This window comes from Anguilla anguilla, chromosome 2 (assembly GCF_013347855.1).
Source record: "Anguilla anguilla isolate fAngAng1 chromosome 2, fAngAng1.pri, whole genome shotgun sequence".
Classification (NCBI taxonomy): domain Eukaryota; kingdom Metazoa; phylum Chordata; class Actinopteri; order Anguilliformes; family Anguillidae; genus Anguilla; species Anguilla anguilla.
The window spans coordinates 20,246,329-20,264,856 of NC_049202.1; the positions used below are offsets into that span (position 1 = coordinate 20,246,329).

General features: G+C 39.6%; 1 protein-coding gene and 1 long non-coding RNA gene across 2 annotated transcripts; both read left to right on the forward strand.

The window, feature by feature from the left end:
• Window positions 1–391: 391 nt before the first annotated feature.
• LOC118216818 (nuclear factor 7, brain-like) lies at window positions 392–14,370 on the forward strand. Its single transcript, XM_035398342.1, has 13 exons — window positions 392–902; window positions 1,419–1,514; window positions 1,682–1,912; window positions 3,920–3,942; window positions 4,354–4,472; window positions 6,020–6,568; window positions 7,380–7,538; window positions 9,351–9,781; window positions 10,736–10,831; window positions 10,959–11,189; window positions 11,537–11,559; window positions 11,639–11,757; window positions 13,471–14,370. Exons 1-13 carry the CDS (start codon window positions 480–482, stop codon window positions 14,022–14,024), a joined length of 3,054 nt encoding a protein of 1,017 aa, XP_035254233.1. The 5' UTR covers window positions 392–479; the 3' UTR covers window positions 14,025–14,370.
• Window positions 14,371–14,422: 52 nt separating this feature from the next.
• Window positions 14,423–17,146, forward strand: LOC118220441. The gene is made up of 2 exons (XR_004763948.1): window positions 14,423–16,042; window positions 16,707–17,146. It is a non-coding gene; the product is annotated as an uncharacterized LOC118220441 (long non-coding RNA).
• Window positions 17,147–18,528: the final 1,382 nt, after the last annotated feature.

An 18,528-nucleotide genomic window follows, 5' to 3' on the forward strand; every position in this document is an offset into this window, starting at 1 on the left:
ATCATTGGCCAGAATCATTTCCCCTTTTAGTCCCTCAAGAAAAATAATGACAAATCAACTAAGAAAAACAGGAAAGAACTCTTGAAGCTTTCTCGAGGACTGAGTCAGTTCATCATCAATGGTAGATTAAGAGGGGACTCATATGGGAGATACATCTACAGCTCACCTCTAGCAATAACACTGTTGCACTAACCCCTCAGTCAGATCACAGCTAAATTACTGAGTGTCTAAAAATGTCAAAAGCTACGAACACACCCGCACAACCCATAAGCTGTGCAACATACCTAAATCGCACAGATGGCTTTAACAATTAATTCTAATATTATTCAAAAGTAAACCAAAACCAAAAATGTGAAACAAAAAACTGTTCAGAAATTTGCAGAACCATTAAACAAAACTCAAGGCCATGTGGGTTGAGTTATATTCTGAGTTCAGCAAAAGTGAAAGTGAAAACATCCGTGAGAGACTGAGTCTGTAAAATGGAGGCTAAAGCTTTGATTCCTGAGGACGAGCTCTGTTGCTCTGTATGTTGCGATATTTTTAAAGAACCTGTTGTCCTGAAATGTTGCCACAGTTTCTGTAGAGAGTGTGTGCACCAGTACTGGAAAGAGAAGAGCCCTCGGGAGTGTCCCATCTGCAGGACCAAGGCCTCTATGGAGGATCCTCCTGTAAACTTGGCTTTAAGAAGCATTGTGGAGTCCTACTTAAAGCAGAAGACTGAGAGTGAAGCAGATAAAAGTGAAGCTGCTGTGAAGAGTGAAGCTTGCTGCAGTCTTCATGGACAGAAACTACTGTTGTTCTGTGAGGAGGATCAGGAGCCTCTCTGTCTCGTGTGTCACACTTCCAAAAAACACGGAAACCACCAGGTTCGTCCAGTGGAAGAGGCAGTACTGGATCTGAAGGTACCCCATTACAATTTCCAAATTAAACTAGTTAAGCCTATAATTATACAAGTATTATACATAATACAGGGCAAAATGTAATTAAGCTACAGTGACAACATTTGATTACTTGGACAGGGAAAGTTCTATGCTTGAACAACAACCAAGAAGTACACAAATCAACAATGAAATGTGGTTTGACTTATATGAACAAATTTGAAACCACTAAATCAAGCCAATAAATTCAAAGAAATGCACCCCAGGGAAATAGCTGCTTTGCTATTTTCATCTTTAGTTGAATTGGACTGAAAACACATTAAATAATATGTTAAATGTGAAATGTTATGATGCCATATAGGGATGTTTCACTGATCTTTAGCGGGGTTATTTCCCTACTATAATTCCCATGTAAAGATACAGGCTATTGCAGCAGGAGTATTCAAAATCATTTCTGTGGAGGGTACTTTACATCAGTAGAGCTTGAAGTATTACCATTTGTGCCCTTCTATAAGTGTTAATTGGTTCATATCATTCCAGGAAGAACTGAAGCCTGCTCTTAATCTTATTAAAGAAAAGCTGAAGAGGTTTACTGAGGTTGAACAAGAATGTGAGAAAACAACAGAACACATCACGGTGAATAAAGCAATTATGATTTTTTTTCCGCTGCAAAAAAGTACAAAAGATTATTTTTGGTTAATATTGTGTTTGACAGGCATACCAAACACACTGGTTGCCACACATAAATAATAAAACATAGTTACAAAGTTTTTCAGTTCTAAAATAGTGTGTTTGAACTTCAGAGTCAGGCCCAGCACACAGAGAGGCAGATAAAGGCGGAGTTTGAGAAGCTCCACCATTTCCTGCGAGAGGAAGAGGAGGCCAGACTAGCTGTACTGAGAGTAGAAGAGGAGCAGAAGAGTCAGATCATGAAGGAGAAGTTAGAAAACATCAGAAGACACATCTCCACCCTTACAGACAAAATGACAGCTATAGAGAAGGCCATGGACACTGAAGACACCACCTTTTTAAAGGTATGAGCTTAATTTACTGACTGTGTTCTAATTCCAGCCATTTTGAGATGCACAGTAAACATTATACAATTATCAAAAATAAATCCTTTTTTTCCTGTGTCATGAAAATATAAAATACATTTCCATCGATGCATAATTTTTTAAAATGATTATCTGTATATAAAAGCTTCTACTCCATTTCTTCTCCAAATGGCATGCATGGCCTATGCTGACATACATATAGCCTACACCACCTTAATTTGAATGTTTAGTCAGACAAACTGTGTTCACGGGTGAACACCACTGTGTGAGATGCATGGGAGATTGGAGAGTGGAGAATGCACACAGAGTGGAATCAAAGGAAGACCACTCATATGCAGCTGGCATGCAGACCATGGGTGCCAAATCACCCAGTGAGGTCGCCAGATGAACGTGAACTGACTGAATCCTCCCGTACCCTGAGTGACGCAATTGTGCATTGCCACCCAGCAAAAGTCACAGTCTGCACTGGCATGATCCAAACTCAATCTGAGACCTTGGGCCTTGTCCATGCTCCACAGCGTGCAGCCTCAACAGAATGAGCCCCCCAGCTTGGTGGACCCCAGAATTCATCAGCCGCTGCATTCAAAAGTTTGTTCTCTAATGTAGTTGTAGTCTACTAAACAGTTAGTCATGAATGAGAATGAATAATCTGAACCATGAATGTCATTTCATATCCATGCAAGTATTTTCAAAACAGTCGTTGGGTCCAGTGTTGGTGAAGCCAGTAATAATGTTAATTTGCAAAGATGCAGATATTTGTACTACACCAGAGAGCTGCATGAGTATTTTCTTACTTAATAAATGTGATTTTAATTATTTAATGGATTAATATGCATTATGGGGGGCATGGTGGTGCAGTGAGTAGCACTGTCACCTCACAATAAGAAGGTTGTGGGTTTGAATCCCGGTTTGGGGCCAAATCTGTATGGAATTTGCATATTCTCCCCGTTTCCTCCCACAGTCCAAAGACATGCAGGTAAGGCTAATGGGAGACTCCAAATTGCCCATAGGTATGAGTGTGTGAATGAATGGTGTGTGCACTGCGATAGATTGGTGGCCTGTCCAGGGTGTATTCCAGCCTCTTGCCCAATAGGGATAGGCTCCAGCACCCCCTGCGACCCTGCTCAAGATAAGCGGGTATAGATAATGGATGGATATGCATTATACTCTGGATTGATGGATTAATATTCATTACATTGCCTGAGTGTGCCCCAGTAGAATTTCAATGCAAAAACATCCCCACTCCAGAGTGTGACATGCACTGTTGAATTTACACAAGACTTCATTTTCATCACAGTTTGTCTTTCATCACTCTTTCCTCTATAATAGTAAAGACAGTGTACACTAGCTACAGATAACTGCCACAATAAAGTTCAAGACTGACTGATGAAATTGACTACTCATACTCTGCATTTGCAGACAATGGATCTGAGTTGCTTGATTGCTTTGCTATGCATCTCAAACCAATGCACAGATATCACATTCAAGGAATATGCCCCTTCCAACCAGAGTTGCCCCTGCCTGATGAGAGTTTTCCTTCAGACTTCCATGCCAACATCATACTATTCAGTAATTTTTTTCTTAGTCACTGAAGCTCCTACCAAAAGCACCCCAACAACCACCTCTGAGATCTCTTGTAAAATAATGGTAGCCAAAATAATAGTCAACTGTGCCTGCCCAGCATATTTTGCACAACCCAGAGCATGCTGGAATGTTAACTGCTCAATTAACCACACCTGTGTCAAAGTACCTGCTTTCAATATCCTTGGCATCTCTCATTTAGTCAAGTGATTCATTTATTTTGGCAGTTACCTGTACATTACAGTACCTTCATTCATATGTACTTACTATTGATATCTACTTCACCATCATTAGTATGGCTCCTGTTTCACTCTTATTATTACCTCTCCTAATGGTCGTTAGTGAATACATTTATTCATGCATACATCATACCACAATTATGGTGTTTTTATGTGTTTTTTTCAGAGCTACAAGAACATCAAGGAAAGGTATGTAGACTCTCAACTTTTCTCACCTGGTCTGTTTGGGCAGCACGGTGGTGAAGGGGTTAGCACTGTTACCTCACAAGATGGAGGTTCTGGGTTTGAGTCCTGGCCGGCTGAATTCTCTGCATGGAGTTTGCATGTTCTCCTTGTGTTCCCGTGGGTTTCCTCCGGGTTCTCCGGTTTCATCCCACACCGAAAGACATGCATGTGAGGTTAGGTATACTCCTGCCATTACTCTTGTCCAGCCACTCAGAACTGGAGTTGGTCCCTGGGTGCTGCACTGTGGCTTCCCACTGCTCCTAAGTAGCTAGGATGGATTAAATGCAGGGGACAAATTACCCCACTGGGTTAAGTGAAGTCCCTCTCTGTCACTTTAAACCCCAAAGCCTGAGTGACTCCTGCTTATATTTACAGAGCCCAATGCACACTGCAGGATCCAGAGCTGCTCTCAGGGGCACTGATAGATGTGGCCAAACACCTGGGCAACCTGATGTTCAAAGTTTGGAAGAAGATGCTGGAGATGGTGCAGTATAGTGAGTATCTGGGCCAGATGAAAAAATGTTTTGCAAGCATTTAATGAACACATGAACACATGATAACACAAAACTAAAATACAGATACCAACAAAGTCCTTCAAAAATTAAAAGAAAAGAAGAGAAGCACATTTGCAATGAAATCTTAGACATCCTGGAGATTTACCCGATATAATGTTATTTAGACCGTGAGATATTTTGTCCCAAGCTTGAATGGTGGAAGAACATGATTTATTAATACAAGCTGCTGAGCGTTCAAATAAAACAATATTCTGAAACTGAGAAAGCCACACATCTCCCTTAAATATATCCGGGGATGCCCATGCAAACTGAATAGTTTTTTTTAGTGGCTGTTAAAAGCAGCCATAAAAACCTTACATTTAACAATATTTAGAGAAGGAAAGGAGAGATCTATGTGGGGCAGAAATTAGATATCAATTTATAGCATGATTAACCTGAATAAATGAGTGGAGAAAGATAACAGATGGAGGTGCTTCCATACATGATAGAATTAAGCAATTAACAATCAATCATGCTCTGTGGCATGCAGAAGTATTCTGGGCAGGCCCAGTTGATCTTGGATTGACAAGGCATGAGGAAAAGATCAATGTGACTTTGAAAGAGGGTTCATTATTGATGGAGGTTCTGGGTGGCAGGAGCTTCAGTCAAAGAAACTGCATAAGTGGTTAGCGTTTCAATAGGAACAGCATCTAAAGAGATATCTGCATTCTTCTTTCTATGGGAAAGACATTGAAAATAGTGGTCAAAGGCATACATTCAATGATCCTGATGTTTGTGCATTAGTGCGATATGCAAGGAAAAACACAGCAACTCTTCCTCAGATGACTGAGAATGTCAATGCAGGATGTGATCAGACTGTGCCAGCAAGAACAGTCCGTTGAGAAATACACAGAGAGGGATATTATAGTAGGGTTGCAGTGCATAAACCCCTCATTACAAAGATGAATGCACATTATTGAGTTCAATGATGCAAAGACTATAGGCACTGGTGTACAGAGATGTGGAAAAAGTGGTATGGTTAGAGGAGTCATCCTTGGCCATATTCTTGACAAGTGGGCGAATGCATGCGTGGCGTTCACTGAGAGAACGGGGGCTTGCTATTGTTGAGATATTAAAGAATTAAAGTCATGGTTTTACAATGACACTAATAACAATCCAGTTTAGCAAGAGGTGATTTGCTTTTTAAAGCCGTATTTAACAAACAATTACCTATTTGTTATATTGCCACAACATATTTTGTCAGCAACTCGTCTGCAAAAGTGCATAAACCCTTGTCATCTAAAATATCAACTTTCATTCCAATACTTTTTTATGTCCATAAGGGATAGTTATAGGGGCAAATACATTTTATATTTTAAGTTTTAACATTTTAAATACAATTATAGCTAAAGTATAGTCCATAGTAATCCATCCAGTGATCCAAAACTATTATATACCATTTCCTGTGTATCTGACATAATATGAATAGAGTATGAAATATGCCTCTTCTTTCAGTCATTTAAATATCTTTTTTCTGGATATTTCAGCTCCTGTGGTGCTGGACCCCAACACTGCACCTCCCCGGCTCTCTCTCTCTGATGATTTGACCACTGTGAGAGACGCAGGTACAGCGCAGAAATGTCTTGACAACCCAGAGAGGTTTAGCTACTGTGTGTGTGTGCTGGGATCTGAGGGGTTTACCTCAGGGAAACACAGCTGGGAGGTGAAGGTTGGGAATAAATATGAGTGGGATATAGGAGTGGCGAAAGAGTCCATCAGTAGGAAGGGAGATATAACATGCAGCCCAGGGAGGGGATTTTGGGTCTTAGTGCTGAGGAATGGTGATGAGTACTGTGCAGCTGGAGCTGCCCTCACACTGAAGAGGAAACCCCAGAGCATCAGAGTGCAGCTGGATTATGACAGGGGGGAGGTGTCCTTCTTCGACTCCAGTGACATGTCACTCATTTACACTTTTACAGACACATTTACTGAGAGAGTGTTCCCGTACTTCTCTCCCTCTTTGAAAGAGGATGGGAGAAACGATGAACCCCTGGAAATATGCCCAGTGAAAGTTTCCATAACAGTGTCATCCCAGTGAAGGTATCTAGGAAATAAGAACTGACTAAAGATGTTGTACTGAAGAAGTATTATAGAGGTAATCCATTGAATAATTGTACTTAATCAATTCTCTTTCATGATTATTTTTTATAGTTAATGAACGGCACATGCATTTTTTAGAATTTATATACACCGATCAGCCACAACATTAATACCATCTGCATTTTTCTGATTTTTTCAGAGTTAATATTTTAGTTTGTAATCAAACAATTCACACGTGGTCAATGCGCAGACTCAGAGCTTTTATTAAAGGGTATTCTTATACATTTTGGTTTCACCATCTAGTAATTACAGCACTTTTTATACGTAATCCCCCATTTCAGTGTTTTAGTCAAATTAACATAATGTCAAATAATAGAGTCATGTTTTGTATTTGGTTGCATATCTTTTGCATGCCATGACTTCCTGATGTCTGTGACCTATCAACGTCATCAGAGTCTGGTATCTTATTGTCAGGTAGTCCTACAAGCGATACAAAAACTCTTTGCATCTGAATGGATCTCTATGGGAATTGGGGGTTGGAACTAGATTCAGCTGTAAATTATTCTGATACAGTATGGAACACATTTGTTGGCTAAATGGCTTTAAGTCATCAAGGGTCCAAGGTATCAAATGCACAGCCCTCTGACAAAATCCAGTACACTCCTACATCCTACAGGAGCAACATATGAGTTCCCAGCATACAGAAACCAGCAGCATGTACCTCTAGACCTGCACACAGGACACCAGTCAGGATGCCTCCACCAAAGCCAGAGTAATACCCACCACAGCACCCTCCTCCGTACACAGCTTTGGACCCCTTAAACACAGGATCCCCGAGACACAGCTGGGACCTTTCTCACCTGGACACAGCCAAACCAGACCTGGCTCAGCTCCCCCCCCTCCACACCCCAGCACCACATCTGCAGTTCCAGCAGCCAGACCAGAAGGCCCCACTGGCAATGAACTGTCAGCAGATGCTCAGCTTCATACGCTCTCACCTTCTGGGCTACATAGAGTGGTAGGAAGACAAAAAAAAAACATACATATTTCTGAGTGAATGTACAGGGCCCTATATAATGTGTAATGATTTAATATTATGTGTCTCTGTTCCAGTTGAGGCTCGCTAGAGGGCGCCAGTGCTTCAGACTTATTTTTTTATAGTGTTATTTTTTGCTGGAGGGGTCTCTTAGTTGTTTGTATTTATTGTTTTATTGGTTTTGTCATGTCTGCACATGTGTTTAGTTCATTTATCTCTTTAGTTTATGTTCTGCACCTGTTAGTTTAGATATTTAAGTACCTTGTTCTCATAATTTTCTTGATTGGTCTTTGCGCTGCTTGTGGTCCTTATGTGTAGTCTCTTGTTCTTTGGTTCTAGTTTTCATGTTCGTACTTGTGTACATGCATGTTTGTTGTTTTGTCTCTATATGTCAAAATAAAAGTTATTTATATAGTTGCACTATGGTTCCTGTAACTTGTTTATGTTCAGATATTGTACGATTGTTTTTTTTATACAAAAAAATAATCATACCTTCTGATGAAAAAAGTGAAAATACTGTATATTAATTTGCTAAAACAAAAAACTTAGAAGTTTGTGTTATTTTCAAATGATAAAATGTCAAATATAATCAGTGAAATAATTTAGTGTTTCAATGTGGAACATTCAGGTATTTGGTATGAAGAACAGAAACCCTGATTTAATTGAACAAAAAAGAGACATAGATTATGCTAATCTTGCAAGAGACATGGTGCAAAGCTGACCAAGTCACTGGTTGCCCATCACGCTACAAAGAACTGGTAGTATCCTCAGCAAAATTTAACAATGTTACCCATGGCAGGAATTCAGAGGGAATTTAATTTGATTTAAAGGTACATACCAAAGAAAGGAGGAGCACTAGCAAAGGCAAAGGTGGGTTTATTATTACCTGCGGTGCACCAGGCCAGGTGCACCCCATCAGCAATGATGACTATAGCTCTGCCTACTGATCAGGGAAGACCATAGTCATCACTAGCATAGAACAGGAGATCAGCTATTTTTAGGCCCGTGGAAATGTGCTGATTTGTGGTGATCTAAATTGCAGGACCAGAGAGGAACCAGACTTCATCATCACATGCTGACAACCACATCATTGGCCAGAACCACCTTAATTTCCCCATTTAGTCCCTCAAGAAAAATAATGACAAATCAACTAAGAAAAACAGGAAAGAACTCTTGAAGCTTTCTCGAGGACTGAGTCAGTTCATCATCAATGGTAGATTAAGAGGGGACTCATATGGGAGATACATCTACAGCTCACCTCTAGCAATAACACTGTTGCACTAACCCCTCAGTCAGATCACAGCTAAATTACTGAGTGTCTAAAAATGTCAAAAGCTACGAACGCACCCACACAACCCATAAGCTGTGCAACATACCTAAATCGCACAGATAGACCCAAAACATCAAAGAAGAATACCAGAAAGCAATTAAAAATCAAGAAATACGAATACTCTTTGACACCTTCCTGGAATACTATATATTCTCACAATACAGACAAAATACAACTGGCAGTGAAAAATATAAATTACATTTTTTTTAAATTGGCTTTAAGAATTAATTCTAATATTATTCAAAAGTAAACCAAAACCAAAAATGTGAAACAAAAAACTGTTCATAAATTTGCAGAACCATTAAACAAAACTCAAGGTTTTTTTTTTTTCTCCAGTTTTGAGTCACGTGGGCTGAGTTCTATTCTGAGTTCAGCAAAAGTGAAAGTGAAAGCATCAAACCGAGAGACTGAGTCTGTAAAATGGAGGCTAAAGCTTTGATTCCTGAGGACGAGCTCTGTTGTTCTGTATGTTGTGATATTTTTAAAGAGCCTGTTGTCTTGAAATGCTGCCACAGCTTTTGTAGAAAGTGTGTGAAGCAGTACTGGAAAGAGAAGAGCTCTCGAGAGTGTCCCATCTGCAGGACCAAGGCCTCTATGGAGGATCCTCCTGTAAACCTGGCATTAAGAAGCATTGTGGAGTCCTACTTAAAGCATAAGACTGAGAGTGAAGCAGAGAAATGTGAAGCTGTTCTGAAGAGTGAAGCTTGCTGCAGTCTTCATGGAGAGAAACTACTGTTGTTCTGTGAGGAGGATCAGGAGCCTCTCTGTCTTGTGTGTCAGACTTCTAAAAAACACAGAAACCACCAGGTTTGTCCAGTGGAAGAGGCAGTACTGGATCTGAAGGTACCCCATTCATTTCTAAATTAAGCTATTTGAAATTCTCAATATACAATTTTAAATGCCTGAAGAGTCTCTGTAAGATATTCAGTTAACATGTACTTGTGTGTTTTCTGTTACTGAGTAAATTCCCTGTCACTGACAAAAAATGGGGCGTGGTTAGCAGGACGTTTTGAAATAATGTAAATAAGTGGAACTGTGAGTGTATGTCCTGATAGTTTTTTGAGTAAAGTGCTGTGTAACCTACTATGGTCTCTGTCCTACTTATGTACGGACTTGATAGACCCCATGTAAAACATAAAGTCCTTATTGAATGTTCTGGTTTTCATTTCATTACATTACTGACATTTGGCAGACGTTCTTATCCAGATCGAATTACAATGAGAAGACAAGTGCATAAATCTGGGTTAAGAGAAACAGTAACCCTAGAGGTATGAGGTAAATGCTAGGAAAACATAGGGTTTAAACACTGTACACTAGTTAAGCCTGTTATTATGCATGTGTTATACATATTACAGGCTAAAACATAATTAAACTACTGCAATTACATTTGATTGCTTGGACAGAGAAAGTTTTATGCTTGAGCAACAACCAAGAAGTAGACAAATCAACAATGAAATAGTGGTTTGACTTACATGTACATATTTCATTTCAATATTGTACCAATAAATCAAGCCAATACATTCTAGTGCACTCCAGCTAAATAGCTGCTTTGGAATTTTAATCCTTAGTTGAAACAAATAAAATAAAATGTTAAATTAGAAATGCTATGATGATGATAATAATAATAATAATAATAATAATAATAATAATAATAATACTTTTATTTTATATAGCATTTTTCACATACTCAAAGACACTTTACAACACAGGGAATACAAGCATAATTATATATTTAAAAAACCTTGAACTATTACCATTTGCCTTTCTGTATGTGATAATTGGTTCATACCACTCCAGGAGGAACTCAAGCCTGCGCTTAATCTTATTGAAGAAAAACTGAAGAGGTTTACTAAGGTTGAACAAGAATGTAAGAAAACAGCAGGACATATCAGGGTGAGTAAAGCAATTTGGAATATGTTTTAGCTACTCAAAAATACAAAAACATTATTTTTGTTTTTGGTTAATGCTGTGTTTTAAAAATTCCACTATTCATGTTTAAAATAGTGTGTTTGAATTGCAGAATCAGGCCCAGCACACAGAGAGGCAGATAAAGGCAGAGTTTGAGAAGCTCCACCAGTTCTTGCGAGAGGAAGAGGAGGCCAGACTGGTTGCATTGAAAGAGGAAGAGAAGAAGAAGAGTCGGATAATGAATGAGAAGATAAAAAACATCACAGGACACATCTCCACTCTTACTGAGAAAATCACAGCTATAGAGAAGGCCATGGGCACTGAAGATACCTCATTTTTAAAGGTATGAGCTTAGTTTACCCACAGTGAGTTTGCATCCATTCTAGCCAAGTTGACACATTCAGTTTATTCCATTGATGCAGAAGAATATTATACGTCTATTGTTGAATTTCCATAACAGATCTGCTGTTCTGATAGAACCACAGAATTTTCTTCTGTGTAATAGTTAAGATGCATTACAGCACTGTGTGCACAGCATGGTATATGTATTAATCCTGCACTCTAACTAGCATAGCATTTCTTTGTTTCATTCCCCATCTGTCATTTTTTTTTGTTTTCTATGCTTTGGCCGTGCAAAATTCCTGCACATGCAGATCCTGTCATAATACTTTGTCATTCTGTGTTTTTCAGAACTACAAGGACATAAAGATGAGGTATGTACACTCTGCCTGCATCGAGTGTTCGTCACTCCAAACTCCCCAAAGCTTGAGTGACTCCTGCCTGTCATTACAGAGCCCAGTGCACACTGCAGGATCCAGAGCTGCTCTCAGGGGCACTGATAGATGTGGCCAAACACCTGGGCAACCTGAAGTTCAGAGTCTGGGAGAAGATGCTGGGGACAGTGCAGTACAGTGAGTATCTGACAGGAGGAGTTATGAAAGTATGTGTGTCTGCGCGCGTGTGTATGTCCAAAATCTTAAATGAGCTAAATAGCATTGGCAATGCTTCCTCAAAAGGTAAAAGGAATAAAAATGAACAAAACCTTTTTTACTACTGTCACACACCAATCCAGGATTTTCTGGTTTTTATAAAGCACTTTAGGGAGAGAGCATCCAATTCCTCGAAAACAAACAAAACAACTTCTCCCCCTAACGAAACTACACAACATTTTCCAGCCTTTTCCCATTCAGGTACTTTTCTCTCTCGCTCACTTTAAATACCTGGATTAATGATGCACTCCAGGTGTGTGTGCCTACTTAACCAGTAGGCGTGGTCCTCAGACTGCCCCGAACCTCTCCCACAAACCGAGCCCTACCACAACCACATATGTGTTTGTTTACATATGAAACTAAATTGTTGTGACATTCTCCACAGATTTCTCATTTTAAGACAGTTTTTCTTCAACATTACATATAGTGTGTCTTCTGTGGTCACCAAATTTAGCTTCATCCGAATCCAAAATGGTTTTATGATCAGTCAGTCTAAGAAAAAAAATAAAAATAAAGAAACTCTCCAACTCTCAGTTGGAAAAAGGTGTCAGACATTATGATATTATCACTCATCAGTCCACAACTGAAATACTGATGTATGTTTTAGGGCTTGGTGCTTAAAGGTGTGTTGTTTTGGGTAGCACTGTTGCCTCACAGCAAAAAGGTTGTGCGTTCGAATCTCGCTTGGAGCCTTTCTGTGTGGAGTTTGCATGTTCTCCCCATGTCTGCGTGGGTACTCCGGTTTCCTCCCACAGTCCAAAGACATGCAGATAATTGGAGACTCCCATAGGTATAAGTGTGTGAATGAATGGTGTGTGTGCCCTGCGATAGATTGCCAGCCTGTCCAGGGTGTATTCCTGCCGCTTGCCCAATGCATGTTGGGATAGACTTCAGCACCCCCTGCGACCCTGCTCAGGATAAGTAGGTGTAGATAATGGATGGATGGACGGATGTTCGAGCACGCAAGACAGAAAAAGTAATTCACCACCGAAAAATGTGAGGAGCTGGTCAGGTTGAAAATCTGGCAGCTACAAGCGGGGAACTGAAAAGTTGTTATTTTAGATTGTTGTTTTAGTTAATTGCTTTTGTCTGGAACCCATGAGAGGGAAGGTTGAAATTGTGTGTTTATTTGATTTCATGTTTTCTGTGGGTGTGCTCTCTCTCTCCATGTGGCAACCAACGGTGTTTGATGGAACTGCCGCATCTCCCACCCAGGGGTGTCACACTAGCGTAATGACAAACACATCTTCATGGCAGCCTAGATTTTGTTCTACAAATGATGTTTCTAAACATAATTATGGAAAGCAAGGCATAGAGGATATGTTTAATTTAAGGGGATATACATCCATTTCCAGGGGTGGTTCACCCAATCTGGATGTAAATGCCTCCAAATTAAAGCTGACAGCACTTCAACCTCATGTTTATGAAGGTTCCATTTAAAATCCAGTGTGCTGTGATAGAGAGGCAGAACAAAGCACTTCACAGATTGTATGTGTATATTACACAGTTTAAGTCACATTTGTTTGAAGTATATATTATTTATTCATTAATTATATCTGAATTATTATATTTAAGAACATTGAGTTTACAACATATTTTCCTATCATTGATATTTCTTCATTCCTGACCCCTCAGCTCCTGTGACTCTGGACCCTAACATTGCATCCCCCAGGCTCTCTCTGTCTGATGATCTGACCAGTGTGAGAGACACTGGAGTTGACCAGCAGCTCCCAGACAACCCTGAAAGGTTTGACTCCTGCGTTGATGTTTTGGGCTCTGAGGGATTTAACTCAGGAAAACACAGCTGGGAGGTGGAAGTAGGAAACCAACCTGCTTGGGAGATAGGAGTGCGAAATGAGTCTGCCAACAGGAAGAGGAAAATAGCTGCTCGCCGAGTGAAAGGATTTTGGATTTTAAGCCTGAGAAATGGTGATGACTATGAGGCTTATGCCACATCAGTTGAGAAGACAACCTTAGGACTCAACAGGAAACCCCAGAGGATCCGAGTGCAGTTGGACTATGACAGAGGGGAGCTGTCATTCTTTGACCCCAGTGACATGTTATTAATATTCGCATTTAAAAACAAGTTTACTGAGCAAATCTTCCCATATTTCTGCTTACACCCTTATGGTGAGCCTGGAGCCATGCGAATCTGCCCTGTGAAGGCTTCTGTAACACTGATGCCATGATGGACATAGAAAAGGCATCCATGGCACAGCATTTAGAGTAAACTGTGTTTATATAACTCTAATATCCTTTATATAATAATAATAATAATAGTAATAATAATAATAATAATAATAATAATAATAATAGTTCTTGTTATTGTTGTTGTAGTATAGGAAAATAATTATTAGAAAAGGTGTTTATTATCACCTCTAAATTATTTCAATTCAAGTCAAATCTATTTTATTTGTATAGCACTTTTTACAGGAAACTGTCACAAACACGCTTTACAGAGTGGCAGTAAAGCAACAATAGAGCAACAGGTAAATCAATGCAAGAACTGAGCAACAACCAAAAAACAAAACAGGCCTGCCAGCACCCCAGGGGGTTTGGGGTGGGGGTGTGGGGGGGGGGGTGCTGGCAGGTGTGGGTGCAAGGAATTTCATGTTATGCATTCAAATATTTTTTTTTTAACTACATGCGGTGCATGACTATAATGATTATGAATATGACAGCTCAAAAATGCTGTTATGTGGGAAATTTAAATGAAATCTCTGAGAGAGGGCAGATGAGTGTGGAGATAAGAGGGGAATAAATGCAGTCTGAAGGGGCAGGAGGATTGGAAAAAAGCCCAAAAGAATTTGCAGGTATAGAACTGAATGGAAGAAACAACATGGCTGGATCTGTGCTTCTTGTGAGCGCAGCACTAAGGCTTTTTGTAAAATATGCAGGTGAGAATTCAGTGTATTCCATGATGGGGAAGCAGACGTGAAAATTCATGCTAGCAGAAAGCAGCACACATCACCCCCCCACTCCCACCCCCCCAGTATGTCCAAACTGGGCAACAAATGGATCTCAATGCAAGACAATGATCCCAAGTATACCTGAATTTATTTGAATAGGACAGTCAACAACCACAGACTGTACCATCTGAAGGAGATTGAAAGATTTAAAGATCCATCCATCTATCCAGACCTGCATTGTTCTTCTTGAAACTGAGGTTCGACTACCATTTGGAGCCTCCCTTCCACCACCTTGGCATAGGCATTCCCTGGGAAGCTGAGGAGTGTGATTTCTTGATAATTGGAACACACCCTCCAGTCCCCTTTCTTAAAGGTAGGGACCACCACCCCAGTCTGCCAATCCAATGCCATTGTTTCTAACCTCCACGTGACATTGAAGATTTGTGTCAGCCATTACACCCCAACATCTGGAACGGAGTGTAGCACAGTGGGTAAGGAACTGGGCTTGTAACCGAAAGGTCGCAGGTTCGATTCCCGGGTAGGACACTGCCGTTGTACCCTTAATCAAGGTACTTAACCGAAATTGCTTCAGTATATATCCAGCTGTATAAATGGATACAATGTAAAATGCTATGTAAAAAGTTGTGTAAGTCACTCTGGATAAGAGCGTCTGCTAAATGCCTGTAATGTAATGTAATGTAGTCCAGAGTCTTCAACATCCACCCCTGGTGCTCTGCACAGTGACTGTTCCAGCTCTGCCTCCTGTCGGATTTAGGAGCTTGTCAAAATGTTCCTTCCACCTTCTGGCAATTACCCTTGTTGTGACCCCCCCCCCATCCCCTCCCCCACCCCCTTTAAAATACTATTGAAGACCACTCAGCAGTGTTATCTTCGAGAAGTGAGGATTCACAAAATGATAAACGCAGTGGTGGCCAATGTTCGTTTACGGTTTGTGAACATACTTTTTTATTATACATACCAAACATACTTTAATGTAATTGATGTGCAGTCTGATCTATCATTAATTAATATGCATAGTTTACAATAGATCAGATAAATAATACGCAAACAATTAGGTTTGGATGAGTGGGGGTTGGTTGTGCATCCATTAACACAAAATTATTATTAAATAAATCGCATGCCCAAATATGACTGGATATTCTGATTCAGTCAGTATTATTTTAATATAATATGCCATCCTTAATATAACATATTGTGTGTTTACTTTCAAGACATGCTTTTTCACCATTTCTTTTCAGATTTCAGACCAAAGTACTTGTATGGGCTGTTTTATGATGGTATGTATGCATATTTGCAGGCCTTAATTGTACACGGTCCAGTCTGGACCAATGTGATCTAACATTATGATCGCACCTTCTGATGCCCACACATCTGTGGTGATAGCAGCTCTCTCCGTGCAATAAGGTTGTGGTGCTTGACTCTTTGAAGGAGAACAGGACAGTACATCCTCCTTCCGTATTTTTTGTTTAATTCAGTCAGAAAGAAGAGTAACAGACAGAGAAGTCATCACGGCTGAGAAAGTGCCATGGCAGGAATCAAAATGCTGGGGAATCACATGCAACCAATAGTCAGCTGCCCTACAGACTACAGCACATACAGTTTCTCACCTGTGAGGCCTGTACTTTTCACCGGTGCCTTAGGGAATTAAACTATACGCCTCAGCTCTACGACTTGCACATGGTTGCCAGGTTTCTATATGATGCTATAGTCCAAACATGAGAACATTCTATTCCAAAACAAGCCGAATTTGGGCAGGATATAGCTAGGTATTTGACACCTGACAAATTGACTAAGGCACACTCACTTTTACAATTGTGAAAATGTACACGTCTAGATCCTCATGAAGTCAGAGGATTTTTAAGGACGTAGACTGATTCCCACACCTATGGTAAGTTCTTTAGTACTGTGACCATTTCCCAATTTTTAGTCTCATTCATTTAGCTAAATACATGCTTGTTGCGGGTGCAATTATGCTGACAACGTGACAGACAGGAACCATGCCCCACCCACATGAAAGGATTGGTGATATTTAGGAAACTTCAAAATTCAGCATGAAAAAATGGAATAAAATATAAAATCTGTTCAATGTGTTTGTTATTTTAAGAAATTGCATATACAATAAGATAAATCATATCAAAGCCATGAAAAAATGATCAGTTAAAGCTGCAATGCAACGCTTGCTGCAATCTTCGTGGGGACAAACTTTTGTTATTCTGCAAACATGACAAAAAGCCTCTCTGTGTCGTCTGTCTGACGTCAAAAACCCACAGAAGCCACCCGGTCTGTTCAGTGGAAGAGGCTGTACTGGATATGAAGGTGTTTTATTTTAAATGGCATCTATTTCATATTCTCAAGACACAATTAAAAATGAGTAAAATGTCTTTGTTTAAAACATTCTGTTCTGACAGAGAGCTGTGCTATGTGGTCTCGTAAATATATTCAGCTGAAGAGGCAGCACTGCATCTGAAAGTCTTGTATTCAGTCATCAAAACAAGTATTTTATATTTTAATTATAATTTAATATGAGTAAAATTCAGGCGTGGTTAAATTTTGACTGTGCTTGGGGGGGGGGGGGGGTTATAAGGCACATGACTCCAAATAGGAATCACTGACATAAACAGCACAATTGTGAGAAGAATGCAGCAATGATATGTCAAATTAGATAGTATTGAAAGCAAAAATAAATATCATACAATATCTTAACAAATTTAGCAAAGCTCTAACATAATACAGGCTAAAACGTAATTAATCTACTGTGAACAGGCCTAAACTTAATTAAACTACTATAGCTACATTTGGTTCATTGCTTGGACAGAGAAAGTTCTATGCTTGAGCAACAACCAGGAAGTACACACGTCTACAATAATATAGTGGTTTGACTTGTGTGTACACATTTATTTTGTATATTGTACCAATAAATCAAGCCAATAAATTATATGAAGCTAAAGAGCTGCTTTGAATTTTTAATCCATTGTTGAATTGGACTGAAAACACATAAAATAAAATGTTAAATGTGACATGTTATGATGCCATATAAGGATGTTTCACTGATGTTTAGCAGGGTTATTTCCCTATAACATTTCCCATGTAAAGATACAGTTCTATTGCAGCAGGAGTACTCTAAATCATTTCTCTGGAGGGTAAGGAACATCAGCTTGAACTATTACTATTTGTGTCTTTCTGTAGATTATAATTGGTTTCTATCACTCCAGGAGGAACTCAAGCCTGCCCTTAATCTTATTAAAGAAAAACTGAAGAGGTTTACTGAGGTTGAACAAGAATGTGAGAAAACAGCAGAGCATATCAGTGTGAGTAAAGCAATTAGGGATTTTTTTCACAACAAAAAAGTACAAAACATTATTTTAGGTTAATGTTGTGATTGACAGGCATACGAAACACACTGGTTGCCACACACAAATAATAAAACATACAGTACTTACACTATTCAGGTCTAAAATAGTGTGTTTGAACTGCAGAGTCAGGCCCAGCACACAGAGAGGCAGATAAAGACAGTGTTTGAGAAGCTCCACCAGTTCCTGCGAGAGGAAGAGGAGGCCAGACTAGCTGTACTGAGGGAGGAAGAGGAGCAGAAGAGTCGGATCATGAATTTAGAAAACATCAGAAAACACATCTCCACGTTTACAGACAAAATCACAGCTATAGAGAAGGCCATGGACACTGAAGATACCTCCTTTTTAAAGGTATGAGCTTGATTTACTGACTGTGTTTTAATTCCAGCCATTTTGAGATGTACAGTTTGTTG

Coding starts and splice junctions, on each gene's coding strand:
- LOC118216818 (XM_035398342.1), top strand. CDS start 480: ATGGAGGCTAAAGCTTTGATTCCTGAGGACGAGCTCTGTTGCTCTGTA. Junction 1,515..1,681: donor AAACAACAGAACACATCACG/GTGAATAAAGCA, acceptor TTTGAACTTCAG/AGTCAGGCCCAGCACACAGA. Junction 1,913..3,919: donor AAGACACCACCTTTTTAAAG/GTATGAGCTTAA, acceptor TGTTTTTTTCAG/AGCTACAAGAACATCAAGGA.